Source organism: Megalopta genalis, chromosome 1, assembly GCF_051020955.1.
Source record: "Megalopta genalis isolate 19385.01 chromosome 1, iyMegGena1_principal, whole genome shotgun sequence".
Lineage (NCBI taxonomy): Eukaryota > Metazoa > Arthropoda > Insecta > Hymenoptera > Halictidae > Megalopta > Megalopta genalis.
This window is the reverse complement of record NC_135013.1, coordinates 14,779,323-14,800,313: the sequence shown is the minus strand read 5'-3', so window position 1 is coordinate 14,800,313 and position 20,991 is coordinate 14,779,323. Positions and strand designations below refer to the sequence as shown.

Below are 20,991 nucleotides of genomic sequence, written 5' to 3'. Positions count from 1 at the left end.
ATTATATTCTATTATATTATATATAATATTATGTTATATTATATTATACTATATTTTATATATAATATTATATTATATATATTATACTATAATATTATGTATAATATTGTATAATATTATATTATACATAATGTTATATTATATTATATATCATATATATATTATATTATATTATATATTATATATATTTCAATATATAATTAAAATATATTCTCCCAAATTCGCGCTCAGATTGCGCACAAAAGTGCACAATTTGGAAAGATGATATCCGATTATTCGAGCCTCGCGTCTCCTTTTTATTGACAATCGGTAACTATAAAAACGAGCCGCGAGACTCGAATAATCGTTATCGCCTCTTCCCAAATTTTCCATTTCTGTGCGCAATCTGAGCGCGCGAATTAGAGAGACATTACTGTGCATTCATTCATCAAATACGTACATTCATAGATCAATCGTGAAAACATTGCTCCGAAACCGTTTCTGTCGTTAGGAGCAGGATATAATAAACTAACAAAGCCGCAAAGTTTGTTCGGGCAAACCGTCGCGGGCTCGAAATCCGAATCATGATCCGTTGTGTACAGAAATGTGAGTCGGGAATTAGAAATGTTGCAATTTCTATTCCTCTCTATCGAGCGCATTAATTTGTTATATTATATATAATATATTATAAATATATATTTATTTATATATATATATTTATTATATATATATATGTAATATATTATATATTATATATATATATATATATATATATATATATATATATATATATATATATATATATATATTATATTTGTAATAATTTTACGAACCCGATCGAGAAATGAAAATATACTAAAATCGTGAGAACAAAGAAATTCGTTGCATAATAATTCGACATTACTTTTCGAGCTTCCTTGCGATTCTCAAAGAGATACAAAAATACGAGCGTTTTTAACCGACAATCCTGCACACGGAGCTATTTTGTAGTTTTGCAATGCAAAGAATCGTAGAACGTGGTCACTCTCGGGCGAACGTAGTTGCAAACCGAACTGTGTTGGTCGCCACCAGACATTGTTACCACAGTTTTAATAAGCGTGACGTAAAGCTGCAAAACTATTTATAAACGGGCTCTGTTTTTCGAGCTCGGTTAGGTGACTCGTAAATCGTCTTGTGAACGGCGAACCTTTAAAACGGCGTAACCGAGCGTAACACCATTGTTCGGATATATATGCAGAGCTACCTGCGTTTTCGTTGTTGGCTTCGCGACCATTATAGTGGGTGACAGTCGGCTGGCATAACTTGGGCGAGGAAGCGTGCTCCGTCTAACGTAGGGATCGTTTAATCGTGCCAAAACACTCAAACCTGGAAGTCGTAAAGACTTCAACCCTTTCGAAGCGAAACAATTGGTCCGCGGTTTCTCTGAAATGCTGTCGCATGATTGCAATAATTATCTTCGAGAAAGAGAATCGGTTAAGAGATTGATATGATTTTCCCTTCGAATTTTTCCCGCTCGATACAAGTACAGTAATTTCTCCCTAATTCGCGCTCAGATTGCGCGATAAAAATGGATCGCCGTAAAAATGGACAATTTGAGAAGAGGAGATACGATTTATTTTATATATATTGCGTCTTGTTTATACAAAGTTTCCCAAAAATGTCTCGCAAACCGGAAATGAGAAGTTCCTGGGATCATCTGAAGTAACTTTTTCCTTAGCGAAAATGCAACCCGTGGCTTCGTTTACGAATTATTAACGAAAAACACTGACCAATGAGAGGCGAGCTCGCCTAGCGCTTGGCGGCCGAGCCTATGAGCGCACGAAGCCCAGTTCCGCAAAAAGATTTAGTACCACTACCATAACTGTCGCTCGGCAGACAGTTATCAAAAGTATCCTATACAGTAATTTCTCCCAGAAATGTTCGGAGGTCGGAATTGAAACGGCAGATCTGAGAATACTAAGTCGCGATCCTTCGGGCTTCGCTGCTCGTTTTTACAGAAACTCGGGACAGTTGGCAAAAAAGAAAAGGCAGCGGTCAGTATGCCGGTGACATTAACACTTTCACAACCGCTGACACCACTGTGGTGTTATGGGCAGGCCAGTCGTTGTATGCCGGTGACACTCATGTGGTGTCATTGGTAGACCAGTCGTTATTTGCCGGTGACACTCACGTGGTACCATTGATAGGCCAGTCGCTATTTGCCGGTGACTCCCACGTGGTACCAGTGGCAAGCCATTTGCAAAACTTTTCTTAATAACATGCGGTTGTGAAAGTGTTAATATGAACACATGGTAACGCTAGAATAAAAACGATGACTTAACTTTTCATTTCTAATTTTTTGCCACGTTTCGACGATCACGTATCTTGTAGCTCCGCGGTCTTTCTTACCTGACTCACACCCAAACAAACCATTTCGTGTTGTCCTCTGGGAATTCGCGTCGCGTGCCACATCACACGCTCAATCGACTCCGTCGACCCTTAGCATCGACGTAACAACAAATTACATAGGCGTAGCACTAGCACAGGGAAATTCGCGGCGACTCGAAATTTGGCATTTCCGGGAGAAATTGCTGTAGTACCGTTCCTATAACTGTCGCTCGGCAGACAGTTCATCGAAATATATACATAGGCGTAGAACTAGCACAGGGAAATTCACGGCGACCCGAAATTTGGCATTTCCGGGAGAAATTACTGTAGTACCGCTAAGATAACTGTCGCTCGGCGGACAATTCATCGGAATACATACATAGGCGTAGAACCAGCACAGGGAAATTCACGGCGACCCGAAATTTGGCATTTCCGAGAGAAATTGCTGTAGTACCGCTACGATAACTGTCGCTCGGCGGACAATTCATCGGAATACATACATAGGCGTAGAACCAGCACAGGGAAATTCACGGCGACCCGAAATTTGGCATTTCCGAGAGAAATTGCTGTAGTACCGCTACGATAACTGTCGCTCGGCAGACAATTCATCGAAATACATAAATCCTGTACTTACTTGTGCTCGTGTTTCTGGTGCCTCCGACATTTCCGGTCCTCGTCAGGCACCACGGGTGCACCTCCGGCCGTCGTGTCATCCTGCATCGACGCGGGGACGTCCTCCTCCTTGATATTCTCGAACTGTACCCGCGGGCTGCCGACCGGTGGGCTACCGTCGCTGAAACCGGAAGCAGCCCTCTCGGAGATCGGCGCCTCGCTCTCGCTGCTGAGAATGTTTTCCGTCTCCTCGGCGGTCTCCTCGTCGACGTCGGGCACGCTGCTAGACGACAGCCCGTTGTCCGTCGGGTCTCCATCCGTTTCTCCTTGTCCGCTGCCATTGCCAACCTGTACCTGACCGTTGTCCTCTTCTTGGCCGACTTCCGCTGTGGATCCTTCGCTGTAAAACACGCGCATTTCCCTTTTCTCTTCGTTTGCTCTTCTTTCCTTTAACTTTCTTTCTTATTTTACTTTAAGTTCGATCTTCCTTTTTCCTCTCTCTCTCTCTCTCTCTCTCTCTCTCGTTTTTACTTTTCATTTCTTTCCCATTGATCCGTTTGATTCTACAATTGTCTAAACCCACTCTCGCACGAGGAAGCAACGACCGTCCGCTCGTTTCAAGAAAATATTAGAGTGTCACATAAGTTCTTTCCTTTTTTCTGATGCGAAATGATCGCGCGATATTTGTTGTTTAAGGTTGATTTATCGAGTTATATATGAACCGTTCTGCTCTATTACCTTCTTCCATCTTTCAGGAAGCCTCATTATGCCGTATTTCCAAGATCGTTGAGGCTTATTTGCAAAATATTGATCAAGGTGCGTTTTTATTTCGCTTACGAATTTAAACAGTTTTTCACGGGGAGAATGTTTTTAACGAGAAGAACAGAGAATTTTTTACGAGAAAAAGTAATAATCGGATGGAGCAATGTCTGGAGAATACGGAGGATGAGGTAAAACGTCCCAAGCAAACTGCAATAATTTTTGTTTTACGACCAACGCAACATGCGGTTTTGCGTTGTCGTGATGAAAATTTGACGGTGTGGAACTTCGAAGCGATTCACATATTCCACCTTGATTAACCCCTTAATGCACAATTTAAAAAAAAAAACCGACCAAAAAAAATCAATTTTTTTTATCTAAGAAAATACATATTTGGACCTTAATTTCAATAAATATTTAAAAAAAATGCAAAAATTACTAAAAATTCAATAAAAATAGTGGATAAATAATTATAGTGAATATTGAATCGCATTGCAGATCGAATTTTGTACCCATCGTACTGTTTTTCATATATTCGAATCTGAACATTTTAGCGACATAAGTTGCGACGCCGACCGTATATATACGGGTCGGCACATTTTGGCCGGTTTTGCACGCCCGTGTTAATACGTCTCTGTGCGTTAAGGGGTTAAATGCTTATGTACCGTTGTTCCGGGTATGTTAGTGGCATCTGCTATCTCGCGCACGCTACATCGCGAATTTTCAGCGAGCATATCTTTGATAAGGTCCGCGTCCGTCGTCGTTGGACGGCCGCTGCGGTACTCATCTTTCAAATCATAATTGCCAGCTCTAAATCTCTTAAACCAATCGCGGACTGTCCTAATAGTCGTAGAACCATCACCGTAAACGGTACAAATCTCGTTTGCAGTGTCCTTTGCCCTATCACTTTTTTGTTAAAGCAACGAAGCATAACATGCCGCAAATGCTTCTTTTGGCTATCCATATTGAACGACGTAGAAAAATTTTTATAAGGAACTTTGTCACCCACGAAACGTACTCTAAAAGAGCTCTGGGACGACTGAGACCGACACCCTAAACGGCCAAGAGATAAGCCTGCGTGTTTATATAAACACAGCTAGGTAGAGTCATTCATAGCGCGACGCGGAAAGAACTTATGGAGCACCCTAATATCATATCGCATTCCGGATCGGGTTCCGATCTTATCCCAATCGTTACTCCCGTGTACACCACACACAGAACCGTTTCATTTAACACGTTCCCTGCCGCGTGGGGCGTATACGCCCCACGCTGAACTTTCCGTTCAAGCCATTTGGTATTATCATTGTAAAATGAAGAATTTTTTAAAAATTCATTATGCAGTCAATTATGGACATCTTAATACTATTGCCGATGCCCTCATTTAATCGTGGGGCGTATACGCCACACGCGGCGTGATGGGCAATTTTTCTTTACTGTAACTTGTTTTAACTGCATTTCTCTTATTCCGATCAGTCATTTATTCGCGTGTCGTTGACACAATACTTACTGCTTCACTGAAGCTGGGATTGATTTATAGTTCTATAGTACTGTAAAAGTTGTAACATTCTGCGATAGTTGTGTGGATAAACCACACTTATGTTTGCCATGTTTTAACAAAGTTCATCGTAACACCCCTTTGTAATCGCATACAAACTTGAATTTAACTAAAATGTTATATTTTAAACTAATATAGGCATGATAAAAAAAATTATATGTGAGGATGCAACTCGCTTGGCATAATAATGATCAGCCAGGTATTTGTTAAAGTAATTCCTAGAAAAATAAATTTATTGGTTTGCTGTGTTATGCATGTTAAACTATACAACCTTTCCTTGATAATTATGATTTTTGCACTATTTTAATTATTGTAAAGCATACGCCAGAAACAAAATAATACAAATGTAAAGCGTGGGGCGCATACGCACCACGCGGCTTGAACGGAAAGTCTTCAAAAAACGGTCTGGCAGGGTCTGTTTTGCGCCGCGCGCCGTGCTCTTGGATGACTTACGGTGAAAGGTGCCGTCGCATGGATCTCGAATGGAGGCTTTTCAGGGGTATGTACGGATGCGGGTAACTTCTTTTTCGGTGTTCTGTAAAGAGAAAACGCGAGATACGATAATATCGTTTCACAGAACGTCGAGGTCAGAAGCCGTTGCATTTTGGTAAATGCAACGGAGTCTAACGAAATTCCATCGTATCGCGGTGCAGTTCTTCGAAATAAGTAAATAAATAAAGAATTAAATACAATAAATAAGTACGATTCTATTCTTAGCCTACCAGGCACACGTCTACGCTCGAACACAGAAAATCCATTGCGAATTTACATCTTTCATTCGAAACCGTAATTATCGTAATTGATTGCTCGTTGAATGTTAGAACTGTTTAACCCTTTGCACTCCGTTGTCGCCTCTCTGGGGACATCGTAATTCCAGCGTATCACTCGGATGTCCCCTCTGAGGGGACATTAAATTGCCAAATTAATAGCCATTAATATAATTTATTATATTGAAACGCTTTAAAATATTTATCACGCCGTAAAAAATTATAAGGAATAAAATGTTGATTTTTTCGCAAATATATGAGCCGTTTATTTTGAAAGTGGCATAAGTCACATTTTTTTTTTTTAATGAAAAGGTACCGTTCGATTGTAATTAGTGTTACCATTAATTCGATTTTTTTGAAAAAGTGACTTATGCCACTTTCGAAATAAACGACTTATACGTTCCTCGACGTCTACAAATTCGTATAAATCGAATATCACTATAATATCCTTAATTTGGCTCCAAAGGTATACTATATGTATGATATAAAGGATCGTAGCTGGGAGATAACGTTCGGGATGGCGCGGAGTACAAAGGGTTAAATTGAAAGTACCATCTAAGTCATCGCGCGATATTGAACTTTTTCGTACTGATAGAATCAGAATCTCACTAGGATATCAAAATTGTGAAACTAGAATGGCTAGAGAACTGCGAACGAACTAAGCGCCCACTTTTGATATCTCCAATATTCCTTTGCTATCTGTCTAAACCGTATTTGAAAAGGGTTTACGAAGCACGTAAAACAAAGAATAATAATAAACAATCGGTGCACAATTAAACAAGGAAGATACGTACGATTGAAGTCGTGATCGTTATACCGCGGTGGCGGTCCTCGGTCGCGATCTCGATCTCGATCGGATCCAGCCGATTCGGAAGGCGATCCGAACCGAGCTACGTCGAACTTCTCCCCGGCGTCCATCGCGAAAACCTTCTCCATCTCCTCGTCGAGTTCCGGTCCCGTTTCCGCGCCATGACCGTCGACCTATTAGAAAGTAACGTTAAAATTTTCAAAATTGCGATCGAGTCCACGAAATTTCGTTTCATTTCATTTATTTATACAGGGTGTCCCAAAAATGTCTCGCAATCCGAAAGTAGGAGATTCCTGAGGTCATTTGAAGCAACTTTTTCCTTAGCGAAAATGCAATCCGCGGCTTCGTTTACGAGTTATTAACGAAAAACAGTGACCAATCAGAGGCGAGATCATTTGGCGCGAGACGGCCGAGCCAATGAGCGGAACTGGACTCCGCGCGCTCGTTGGCTGGGCCGCCGCGCGCCAGCCGAGCTCGCCTCTTATTGGTCAGTGTTTTTCGTTAATAACTCGTAAACGAAGCCTCGGAGAAAATTTTCGCAAAGGAAAAAGTTGCTTCAAATGACCTCAGGTACCTCCCATTTCCGGGACACGGAATAATAACAAAAAAAAAGAAGAATGGCGAGTAAATAGTTTACAAAGAGCTTGTTGTTAACCCTTTGCTGTACTTTCACGAGACCGACTCGTCATGAAAATTTCTAATAATAATTTATCGAGTATAGAATCCTTTAAAATTGAAATAAAATTCGAATCTCTTGTCATCGATGTTTAAGCATTCGAGTAAATTTAGGCACACACGATAGGCGTCAATTTTCTTTCCCCTGTAAGGAATGACTGCAATCGAAAAATGTCTATATAAAATATACATTTCTATAAAATTTAAGATTATCTATTATCTAATCGCAGTAACTGCGAAGAAAATGATATGTCGAGGGTTTAATGTATGCGCACTGAATCTCGACGAATAATGCGAGGCTCTAAAAAGCCGAGCTTACCTAGCAAAACCGTACGAAACATTCAAGTTTACAAGCGAAGTAACGCTAAGGATCGTTAATCGCACGGAAATGAAACGTGCGCTTGAGAATTTGAGAATGTTTTAAATTCAGCTTGTCGCGAAACCGAGCTCCAAAGAGCCACCCTGCTGCAGGAATATTCTTGACCCGCCTCCAGGCAGAACGACAGCTTTTCACGGGGGGAAAAAATTCAATCAACTCGTCACCCGAGAAACTCCGCTACGAGGCGGCATCATAGTCGAGAACGAACGACAACGGCTCGCTTCGACGGCGAACTAATTCCGTTTGCCAATAAAAATTCATAGTTCTCGCGATCGAACGATTGTTCCCACAATCATTTCTGACGGACATCTCGGAAGCAGTTATCGTTCCCACTCGATTGCACGAAAAAACTCAGAGAAATACGAAGAGCGAACAAAATTCCATTGTCGACTCGGAATCCGATTGTGTGAACTCCGCATGATACTACTCTGAACCGTATTCCATGGACTTCTTTTCAAACTCGAGCAATCGAATCGAACCGTCTATTATATCGCACCCGCCTCTGATAACTTATGTATATTTTTCCTCTTTCATGTTTTCCTTCTCTCTCTTTTCATGTACCTTTTTTCCATTTCATCTTTTTCATTTTCATTGTTATCTTCGTTCAATTTAATTTGTGCCACTGTTGACATTATATGCCTACCGAGCTCTGGAAACGTATTGTTTTATAAGAATTGCAACAACGAGTTTAGTTTGACTTTCGTTTTTTATTTATTTACTTATTTACTTATTTATTTGCTTATTTATTTATTTACATATTTACTTATTTATTTATATATTTACTTATTTATTTAGATATTTACTTATTTATTTATTTAGATATTTACTTATTTATTTACTTACATATTTGCTTATTTATTTACTTACATATTTGCTTATTTATGTACTTACATATTTACTTATTTATTTATTTACATATTTACTTATTTATTTGCTTATTTGTTTACATATTTATTTACATATTTACTTATTTATTTAGTTACATATTCACTTATTTATTTATTTACATATTCACTTATTTATTTATATATTTACTTATTTATTTATTTCCTTACATATTTATTTATTTATTTACTTACATATTTACTTATTTATTTATTTGCTCATTCGTTTATTTACTTAATTATTTATTTATTTAGAGATAAAAGAAACCCATTAGTTAAGGAGTACATATTACAGTGTGACAGACTAAACGTAAACAGAAATATTAAATATCTTATCACAGATGAAAGTTCGAATACAGGAATTAGTTCAACTGTTCCCAAACGCGGATAATTTCAACAATTTGAAAATAAAAATACTAGATCGGTCATCTTTCGACCGGCATGGTAGGTTTAGCGTTAATACTAATAGATTTTATTATCCGTAAACACAATAAATGGTAATAATAACAACAATCCTGCGACGCTCCTGTAACGCTCCTGTGTCGTGTCGCCGGATTTCCGCCGAAAGAACGACCGCTAAGCAAAAAACCGAAATCAATCCCGACGAGCGGTTGTAAACAACACCCGTTTCGTATCGCGTCGCATCGACGAGCGATGAACGATCGCGCCAGTCGAATTCGATGCACGCGATTCCGCGCATTGCGTAGATATATTCCCGAGGCCGGGCTCGTCTCCGTTCGATCAGCTGCGGAGCGGGGCGCGAATTACGTCACGAGAACGAGCGGGAACAGGAGATCAACGTGTTCACGGAAGAATCATCGCACCTTCGAGATCATCCCTCGGCACGCGAACAGTTTCGACGATTACGCCAGATAATTTGACAAAAAAATCTTCGAGCAACCCCGTTGTGTCGATGAATTCTGATAATTTGCTTGTGGTCTTGGGTTCGAATAAATTTGTTTAAAAAATTCCAGACGGTCTCTAGTCTTACTGGTTAATCGAACGATTTAATCGGGGAAGATTTAGAGAAGAAATTCTTTGAAAAACGAGCGGAATTCGTTGACCGAGTAAACCGATAGCGGTCGGTGCAGCATTTCTTGTTCGTCCAATCCTGGTAGGACGAACAATAAATTTGTTTAAAAAATTCCAGACGGCCTCTAGTCCTGCTGGTTAATCGAACGATTTAATCGGGGAAGATTTAGAGAAGAAATTCTTTGAAAAACGAGCGAAATTCGTTGACCGAGTAAACCGATAGCGGTCGGTGCAGCATTTCTTGTTCGTCCAAACCTGGTAGGACGAACAATAAATTTGTTTAAAAAATTCCAGACGGCCTCTAGTCCTGCTGGTTAATCGAACGATTTAATCGGGGAAGATTTAGAGAAGAAATTCTTTGAAAAACGAGCGAAATTCGTTGACCGAGTAAACCGATAGCAGTCGGCGCAGCATTTCTTGTTCGTCCAATCCTGGTAGGACGAACAATAAGTTTGTTTAAAAAATTCCAGACGGTCTCTAGTCTTACTGGTTAATCGAACGATTTAATCGGGGAAGATTTAGAGAAGAAATTCTTTGAAAAACGAGCGAAATTCGTTGACCGAGTAAACCGATAGCGGTCGGTGCAACATTTCTTGTTCGTCCAATCCTGGTAGGACGAACAATAAATTTGTTTAAAAAATTCCAGACGGTCTCTAGTCTTACTGGTTAATCGAACTATTTAATCGGAGAAGATTTAGAGAAGAAATTCTTTGAAAAACGAGCGAAATTCGTTGACCGAGTAAACCGATAGCGGTCGGTGCAGCATTTCTTGTTCGTCCAATCCTGGTAGGACGAACAATAAATTTGTTTAAAAAATTCCAGACGGTCTCTAGTCTTACTGGTTAATCGAACGATTTAATCGGGGAAGATTTAGAGAAGAAATTCTTTGAAAAACGAGCGAAATTCGTTGACCGAGTAAACCGATAGCAGTCGGCGCAGTATTTCCTGTTCGTCCAACCCTGGTAGGACTTCCGCGTCCTACTTATTTTCTACGGAACGGCGCAGCTGAAAGCTCGAGAGCTATTTTATGGGTGTTGTCTAAACCGAAACAACATCGAGGACGAAGTCGTAGGAACCGAGTTATTTCTCGATATTCCGTTCGAGCTGCAACAGCGAGTGTAGACGCATCGAACGTCTACGAAGTCGAGGTGCTCGTTTCAATATCTTTAAGAGCTTTTGCTCTAGAAAATGTTGTAGCTGTCCGTCTATTTTCTAATTGTTCCTCGGATCGCGATTCGCCGTCGAATCCAAACAACAACATTTCGAACAGAATTTAACCAGTTAGCTTCGACGAGTATACTCGTCATGGAGGAGTGGCAGTATTTTGTGCCACGACGAGTATACTCGTCGTACGTAAAAAGTAGCGAGAAAATAATATTAATATATTATAAACCCTTTGCACTCGAAGCCATTTTAACAGTCAATCTAAAATAATTCTTCTGGCTTACAGTATTTCCATTTTATACGACAAAGTGCATTTTATGCATACGAAATTGCGTCTCGTGATTCATGCAACAGTTATACTTTTAATAATATTTAAAATCTAAACTTCGATAATATAAAAATGATCTTAGAACGTGACATAATCATTTTACCGGTGCCTCGGAGTCACCACTCGAGTGCAAAGGGTTAAAATTTATTGAAATTATTATTCAAAAATGAGAGTAGAAAAGGAATTACGATATTGGTGTTCGACATGCAAAGTGCCATTACGTGCCTTTCCTTGCTCTATTAAATTTTCTTTCTACAGCAGCGATTTGAATTTTTAACTTTTCTAAGCATTTGATTTTTCCTACGTTTTTCGTTTATTATGTATGCAGTATATGTTAATGTTGAGCGAATAAATAAATGTTATAAAATTGTCAATTTTATAACATTTATTTAACGTTTATATAACGTTTATTTTATAACATTTTTATAACTAACCCGCTACACTCGAAGCTATTTTAACTGTAAATCTAAATTAATTTTTCTGACTCACAATATTTCCATTTTATGTGACAAAGTGCAACACATACAACAATTAGACTTTTAAATATTTTTTATGTCTAAACAATGATAATATAAAAATTATCTTGGAACGTGATGTCACCACTCGAGCGCAAAGGGTTAATGTAATAAAATTGTTAATTTTATAAAATAAAACCATCTTTTTGATCCAATATTTTAACAGCAACACTTACTCTCGACGAGTATACTCGACGACATCGCTTGATTCTCGCGACACATACAGATGCGCGCTCTGAAAAGGAGGCGCCACAGCTAACTGGTTAAAAGGTGTTGCTTAATAAAATTTCGCAACGTCGATACAGTCCGTATAGATTGATCATATTAACCCTTCGCGCTCGAAGCTACTTTTACCGTAAATCTAAAAAAATTTTCCGACTTATAGTATCTTCATCTCATATGACAAAGTGCATTTTACGCGTGCGAAATTGAGTCTTGCGACTTACACAACGGTTACACTTTCAACAATTTTTTAAAATCTAAACAATGATAATATAGAACGTGATTATTAATATAACAAATTTTAACGGTGCCTCCGAGTCACCACTCGAGTGCAAAGGGTTAATTTAAAGAATTGCGATGATCTCATTTTTTCATTCAACCTCGTACCGATTCATCCCGAACCTCTTTTGATTTTATAACCGATGGACAACTCCTCGTAAAAATTCAACAAACACATAAGTAAACGGAAATTATAAATAAATTTAATTTTTATATTTTGAATAAGTAAATATCGGGAGTCCGCGGCGATTCGGGTCGATCGATTTTCGACCGAGTCGATTGTTCGAGAGAAATCGAAAATCGGGAACGACGAAATTCCGTTGTCTTTGGAGAAGACGAGTCGAGCTTCGAAGCAGTCAAGAAAATCCACAGATCGAGTCAGCCGATCGAAGGGACTAGAGATCGACCGAAAGCCTAAGGCAACGACATCGGAAACGGCTGGTAGGACGAGTCGAAGATTCATAACGAACGGTGTCGCGCTCCGATCATGAAGAAGAGCTCGAAGGATCTGGTCGCCGGAAGAGCGTTCGAAAGCGCGCGAACCTGATTCGACGGTAGTCACCAGCGTACCGAGTCGAACTAGCTGGAATTTGTCCATCGTCGATCGACGATTTTCCAGCGAATCGAGAGTTCCAAGCTCGAGGCATCGTCGATTCGGGGCCCGAAGCGATGGTTCTCCTGGTATCCAAGGGCACAGAATCGGGTCGCGCGCGAAAAAAACGCAGAAATGTCTTTCAAACGAACAAATTCCCCTGTCACCGATATCTCCTACCGCCGCTCGAACACCATTCTCAATCGTGTTTCACCAGCACTGTTTTCACTCTTCGCACCAAAAAAGAGTCGAACTGAAAATCTCCGGAAAATCGAGCGCGACGACGACGACGACCTCGTCGTCCTCGACGATCGAGCAGAGAGTTCGTCGAGCATGAAGAACCATGGTCCGCGCGGTGTGCCGAGCGAGAAATTCCGACGGAAGGGAAGGATATTATATCCCGGCGGTCGCGTTGTTCGAGCGATGGAGAACGTTTCCGGGACGCGGCGAGGGCGAAAGAGGCCGATATCGGATGCGGATCGTGTGCGCGCCCTTATAGGGCACCGCGGTGTCGCGTCGGGATATCGCACCTGGTGGCTCGTACGCAGTGACACAGAGGGAGGACGCAGTCAGTGGAGAACCTTTCCCGACGCTTGGTGCAGTAACGACTTCCCGGAGGAGTTCGCGGGAGCCACGGAAATGGCATCCCGGGCCGAACCAGTGCCCGGCCGCCGGTCGGCTCGTGCTCGCTGCCAGGGAACCCAAACTGACGGAGACGGTAGCTCCGCCACCGGACGGCAGACAGAGATCCACCGACGCCCGCCGAGACCCCTCCGACATAGCCGACTTCGCTGCCGGGGATGGAGGCGGGGTCGGGGCGGGGCGAGGGGTTGCGGACCGCCCGACTACCCCCGGTCGATACCAACCCCATACGCGGCAACGCCAGCGGGCAAGGTAGCGGACAAGGCAGCGGACGCGCCAACGGACGGATGCGTCCGCCGAAAGGCTTACCCCTTTCGCTGTTGTTCCTCGGGCGATCAACGTTCGCCGGACATGGCCTGCCAATTCTCTCACCCTGCGCGTATATTCGACCTCGTAAATAGGACTTCCTGCGTTCGGTCTAGACCGCGACACGACGCGACAGCGTTTTTAGACGCGTGCGTCAATCGCGCGGGTTGCAACGACACGATGGTCGATAGCGCTTTCTCTTTTCTACCAGCGATTTTCTATCGCCCTCGGGGATTCGGAGCCGTTACGGCAATGGTTTCGGGTTCTTGAAACAGTTGCGGATAATTGGAAAGTCTCATAACCGTTGTAAGATGTATTGGTTATGGTTTTTGTCGGTCGCGGCTCTTCAGGAACGATATTACGGTGAATTATTCTTACCAATTTGCTTTCAGCTTTCAGAAACGGATAATTTGGGAACTGGAGATGAGATTGTTGAGCTGCTATGATTATGAGCCTCGCGGCTCATTTTTGCCGATTGTCGACAATTATATGAACGAGGTGTAAGGCCATTCGTATTGTTCGTTTTTGTTTACAAGCTGAAGGAAAATTGGGGAGAATTTACTGTATTATGTTAGTGGAGTGTTTGGTTCGATTTTGGGCATGATTAATTGTAGAAGTATCGCATGCAATGACGCATTGTGTGAAAGATTGTAAGACGATTGGCAGTAAATATTTTTATTAAAATGAAGCTTTATTAAAATTATTATTATTAAGATTTATTAAGATTTATTGAAATTATTCTTTTGCTGGTACGTCATTTCGTGGAATATTTAAATATATAATATTACTTATAATAATATTAAATATAATAATATTGAAACGTTACAATCGATTTTCGAATAGAATTTTCAATAATAATACGAGATGTTTGTTATTTTTGGTGCGTATCGAACTATTGGGACAGCCGCTTTTGAAATACAAGGTATCCCGAAAATGTCTCGCAATCCGGAAATGGGAGGTTCCTGAGGTCATTCGAAGCAACTTTTTCCTTTGCGAAAATTTTCTCCGAGGCTTCGTTTACGAATTATCAACGAAAAACACTGACCAATAAGAGACGAGCCCGGCTGGCGCGCGGCGGCCCAGCCAACCAGTGCGCGGAGCCCAGTTCCGCTCATTGGCTCGGCCGTCTCGCGCCAAATGATCTCGCCTCTGATTGGTCACGGTTTTTCGTTAATAACTCGTAAACGAAGCCGCGGATTGCATTTTTGCTAAGGAAAAAGTTGCTTCAAATGACCTCAGGAATCCTCTACTTTCGGATTGCGGGACATTTTTGGGACACCCTGTATATACGTACACATGAACGCGAGGGTGCTCTTGTTGAGCAGCGGGGAAGGAAGCGGTTCGAAGCGATGAAGGAGAAGACGAACTTGTATCGAGGAACGAACTAGTACCGGATACGTGTGTCTGCGTCGACGCACGCGTTTTGCGATCGTCTGCTCCAGCAGCAGTCTAGACTTCTAGACGCAAGCGTACGCGTCGGACGCATATAGGAAATCCCGCCTTTACCCAGACCTACCTCACCACCGAATCATTCTGGGGTGGTTCGAGGTGGAATTGCACGGGAATTGGAGCGATGAACAGGTTCCCGCGTTGGCGGTGTTCTACATTTTCTGCTCGCTAAATTGAAATACCAAATATTAACGCGGTGCGGAAAATCAGCCAGGGAATTTCCACGAAATCTAAGCAATTTTCTCAACTCTTTGCCACGCCAACTACCACAAAAATTGCGTAAAATTTAAGTATTTTATTCGATGAAATTAAAATTGAAAAGTCAACCCTTTGCGCCCGAGTGGCGACTCTGAGACGACGATAAAAATTGGTGCACTATTCTCGAAAGAATTTTCACGTTATTGAATTTGTCTGTATTCGATAAATCGATAAATAATAAAAGTGTTCTATAATCATACACGTTTCATATGTATCGAATAAGAACGATCATACCAAAATGGAAATACTGTAGGTTGAAACAAATGTCTTCATTTTGCAGTTAAAATAGCCTCGATTGCCAAGGGTTAAAAGTTGTATGCTATCAATCATATTTTCAACATTCCTTCTCAGATCTTAACAAAATTTGAAGATATGTAATTATTTAGCGTATAAATTAATTTTCAAGTCTGAATAAATAATACCGTGATCCACTTGTGGGTGACACGGCAGTCGAAGTGTTAACGAAACTGGAACTAGAAAGTTAAAATTGACGATAGTTAATAATAATTTAATTATTTTGCATCTTAAACATCCTAGCAAGATTCTATATATATATATATTTATTATATTTATTATTATTATTATTATATTATATAATATTTATATTATTATATATTATTATTATAATAATAATTTATAAAAAAATTTTATTATAATAATAAATTTATATAAAATTTATTATTATAATATATAATTATTATATATATTATATATATATTATATTTATTATTATTATTATTATATTTATTATATATATATTTTTAGGACACCCTGTATATATGTATGCCACATATGCTACAATAAAAATCAATTTCAAAAATTAGCGTTATCCATATGTGACCGACACGGCACCGAACGGGTTAAAGTCGGAGAAATCATGAATCTTGTCTCGCAGCTATTTTTTGCGTACTTTTTCGTTCGTACGACGTTAAACATATTCGTATTGCAAGGTACGCGTAAATGGCGAATATTTAATTCCACGGAACACACATTGACGACCCCTTTCGATTTCCTTCTTCAGACAACTTCGATTCCGATTTCGGATCGTATCCTGCGATTTCTTGTTTTCTCTCGACCCTCCCGATCATCTCAACCCTCCTTTCAAGAGCGAAGTTCCAAACCGCGCGTGGATTGCTTGCTCGCCAAGAATTCAAAATTCCTCCCGGGAATTTCCGCATACAATGCAATTCGAGGCAGCTCACTCGGTATTGGTTTTACCTACGAAGCAGCTTCGGATTTCCGAACGTTCTCTGTTCGAGAATCCGTGTGCGGTGCAGCGGACGAAAACCGATCGATCGAACGACCAATGAAAGGGAGAAGCGTTCGTTCGGACGTCCAAAGTATCCCCCCCAACCCCACCCAAGCGAACGTTTCTCGTCTAATAATAAACCTGAACCGGTGAATATCGTAGCGGCGAGAAACTCTTTAAAAGATAATCGGACACGAAAGAATGAATTTTCTCACCGTACTTCTCTACATATTTCATTCTAAAAGCATACAAATATTAACCCTTTCGGTACGAGCGCGTTGTCCGCCGTGACACTGCCACTGTACGGGGTGCCGCGCCGAAAATGCGCACATAACGCAGGGTCAGTCCACTTTTGTGCGAAGATTTTCTTAACCCCTTAACGCGCAGAAACGTATTAACACGGGCGTGCAAAACCGGCCAAAATGTGCAGACCCGTATATATACGGTCGGCGTCGCAACTTATGTTATGTTACCTATATTAATTGAAAAACAGTACGATGGGTACAAAATTCGATCTGCAATGCGATTCAATATTCACTATAATTATTTATCCACTATTTTTATTGAATTTTTAGTAATTTTTGCATTTTTTTTACATATTTATTGAAATTAAGGTCCAAATATGTATTTTCTTAGATAAAAAAAATTGATTTTTTTTGGTCGGTTTTTTTTTTAAATTGTGCATTAAGGGGTTAAGCGTTAAGTAATGACTGTGCTTAATCCGTTTCTAAATCTTTCTCTAAATGTTTCCTGTAAACATTCTGTAAAGGGCCTGCAGAAATATGGCTTACATGCATGCCAGATGTATTCGGCACTCGTCCATATTGGTCATCGGATGGATGCCGGATATATCCGGCGCTCGTACCGAAAGGGTTAATTTTCTCAAACGCGTACCTATTCGCAACAACAGCGAAACTGTAATAATTCGTCAGAAAAAAATTAAAAAAGATAAACGGATAACAAAAAATGAATGTAACAAAATTCAACAGAAAATTATAACTCTTTTAATAAAATGGCCTTCGGCTTACGAGCGCAAGCAAGAGCAGATCGGCGACTGTCGGTGGGACCACGTTTGATCCGGGGCAGGTGATCGCGCGCGTCAAAGATAACAGTTTTATTAAAAAAAGAAAAAAGGAAGAAAGATGTCGCACGGTTCGATTAACTGCGGAAGTTGGTGTATCGAAAGCCGGCTGGCCATTGGTCGAAGCTGAGGACGCAACAAGTGTCAGTCGGCCGTGAAATCTGGTCCCGGAGGGGCTCCCGAGCGTCGCTCAAAGTCCAGGGAGACAAGAAAACCAGCCGTGTCTCGTGTCAGTCGCGCGCGAAACAGAGAAAGATTCGCCGAGAATGAAGAGGAGAGAATTCGTGCGGGGGAGTGGTCTCCTCGTGCCAGGGTAGAGAGAAAGCTCTTTTACCGCTGGCTGCTCGGCGGAACCCTCGAGCCGACCTAGGCCTAGCTCGCGATGCTGGTTTATCGACCGGCTGCGACCTGCGACCCGCGACGGGTAGGGCCATGCACACGCGTCAACTCTTCCAATCGATGGGTATCGTTCGGAGGATTGCTGGTTGCGCTTGGCCAATTACCGCGCTCACGTTAAACGCGTTCTATCGAATATTCGATTCGAACCTGCCGACGTTTTGAAGCGAACGATCTTCGTGCAAAATTTGTTCATTTAGTTGGCACGAACGGATCAAATATGCCCTTTTAATTTCTCTACGAAAATCCAATGTAATAATAATAATTAATAATAAATAATTATTATTATAATAATGAATAATAATAATTAATAATTATTATAATAATGAATAATAATAATTAATAATTATTATAATAATGAATAATAATAATTAATAATTATAATAATAATGAATAATAATAATTAGGAATAATTAATAATAATAATAAATAATAATAATAATGAATAATAATAATGATTAATAATAATGAATAATAATAATGATTAATAATAATTAATAATAATGATTAATAATAATTAATAATAATAATTAGCAATAATAATGAATAATAATAATTAGCAATAATAATGAATAATAATAATTAGCAATAATAATGAATAATAATAATTAGCAATAATAATAATTAATAATAATTAGCAATAATAATAATTAATAATAATTGGCAATAATAATTAATAATAGTTAGCAATAATAATTAATAATAGTTAGCAATAATAATTAATAATAATGGTTACAATGCTGAAACTAGTATACCAACGTTCTCAGTTTGTTTTAATCTTCTCACTATTTCCAATTATACCTACCAATTTTTGGCATAAACACATAAAATCCACAGTCTAATGATTCCAATATACCCACGAACTCAACTATCATAGCTTCTGATAACATTATATTATTCGCGTCGTCGTTTGCGAATATTATTACTATTATTTATTGTATGCGGTTAATAAACAAAAGTATAAATTAAGTTAATCAATGATAGCAAGCAGAAGAAAGAGAAAGAGGGGAAAACGCATAAAAAGTGACATAAAAAGAATTAATATATGAATCGATTGCCCGAGGTTGAAAAAAAGTTGATGGAAGTATGAGTATTTTTGTGGGATACTGTATAAAGAAATTCTAGAGACCTCAGGTGTCTTGACGGTACATTGAGCTTTAGATTTTCAGCGAGAAAGATGAAGTCTCCTCCGTTGCCAAAAATATTGTGTGAGAATGCAGATTACATATTGGTCTAATCAGAGTATAATAGTATTAAGTCAATATAAAAAAAATATAAAAAAATATAAAAATATTGTAAGAATGCAGATTACATATTGGTCTAATCAGAGTATAACAGTTTTAAGTTAATATAAAAAAAATATAAAAAAATATAAATAATTATAATAATAACTCTAATAATAATAATAATAATAACTCTAATCAGAGTATAATAGTTTTAAGTTGCCAGCTTCGTAGAAATACAGCAAATTCTCCCCAATTGTCCTTAAGCTTGTAAACAAAAATGAACAATTTCAGAAGAGAAGATACAATTATTCGTGACTTGCGCCACGTTTTCATACAGGATGTCCCAAAATTATGGTACTTCCGGGAAATAAGGGGTTCCCGAGATCATTTGAAGTAACTTTTTCTTTAGCGAAATTGCAATCCGTGGCTTCGTTTACGAGTTATTAACGAAAAACGGTGACCAATGAGAGGCGAGGATCAGCTGGCGTGAGGCGGCCGAGCCAATGAACGGAACTGGGCTCCGTCCGCATTGCGGCAGCCAAGCTCGCCTCTCATTGGTCGCTGTTTTTCGTTGATAACTCGTAAACGAAGCCGCGGATTGCATTTTCGCTCAGGAAAAAGTTTCTCCAAATGATCTCAGGAACCCCTCATTCCCCGGAATTACCATAATTTCGGGACAATCGGCAAGTAACAACGGCGACTAATTGGCCTTGCGGCTCGAATAATCGAATCTCCTCTTCCCAAATTGTCCATTTCCGTTAACAAGCTGAAGGACAATTGGGGAGAATTTACTGTACTTCGTAGATCTAAAAATACAATCGCAACGCTTTGCATCTGCGAACGAGTAGAATCGCTTAATACTAAATGCACAACATTTCTTTTTTACACGGGCGCGTGTAACAGGTCTGACAACCCTTTGGAAAGCGGTCGAAGTATCCGGTCGCGCCAGTGCATCGCCGTTGACCACAAAGGACGAATAAACGCAAGTTCCAGCGACGGTTAATCAAAACTCCGTGAATGCATTATTAAGCGGCCGCATCGAGCGCAGAACTGCGGTGGTCTGGTGAATTATGAAGTTGATCGACATCGCGGTATGAATTATGGCCGATCGGAGAAGGAACTGTTTCCATAGATCGCGGGGTAAAGGTGAACTTTATTTTCGGAACGAGTCGATGCCGCGAAATTTGAGTGGCACGGAGACGACTTCCGTCGCGAAACGGAGTCGTCGTTTCCGTACACGAATTTTTATGGGCGTTGCATAATGCATTATCGTTCGTGGCCGTGAAACTCGACAACTCGAGCTTCCAGTAATTCGCCGCATCAATAAATAAATAAATAAATAAATAAATAAATAAATAAATAAATAAATATATAAATAAATAAATACGGCGTTACGCGTTAAATTTGCAACGGTCTTCACAAGATGGAAAACGGAAAGATATTTTTCGCCCAGTTCGTTCCAGCAAT

The 20,991-nt window shown here is 39.9% G+C and overlaps 1 protein-coding gene across 7 annotated transcripts in view; it reads right to left on the bottom strand.

The window, feature by feature from the left end:
- The window catches only part of Ae2 (anion exchange protein Ae2), a 105,858-nt gene that overhangs the window by 17,150 nt on the left and 67,717 nt on the right, over window positions 1-20,991 (bottom strand). For 5 of the 7 annotated variants that reach the window (XM_076521862.1, XM_076521865.1, XM_076521859.1 and 2 more), the window contains 3 exons: window positions 6,834-7,020; window positions 5,726-5,807; window positions 2,981-3,358 (listed from right to left, as the gene is read on the bottom strand). In XM_076521862.1, the coding sequence (XP_076377977.1) occupies window positions 2,981-3,358; window positions 5,726-5,807; window positions 6,834-7,020 (647 nt within the window). Of the gene's footprint in view, window positions 1-2,980; window positions 3,359-5,725; window positions 5,808-6,833; window positions 7,021-12,895; window positions 13,421-13,447; window positions 13,660-20,991 lie in introns of those variants that run through there. The other 2 variants (XM_076521872.1, XM_076521877.1) reach the window with 2 other exon arrangements.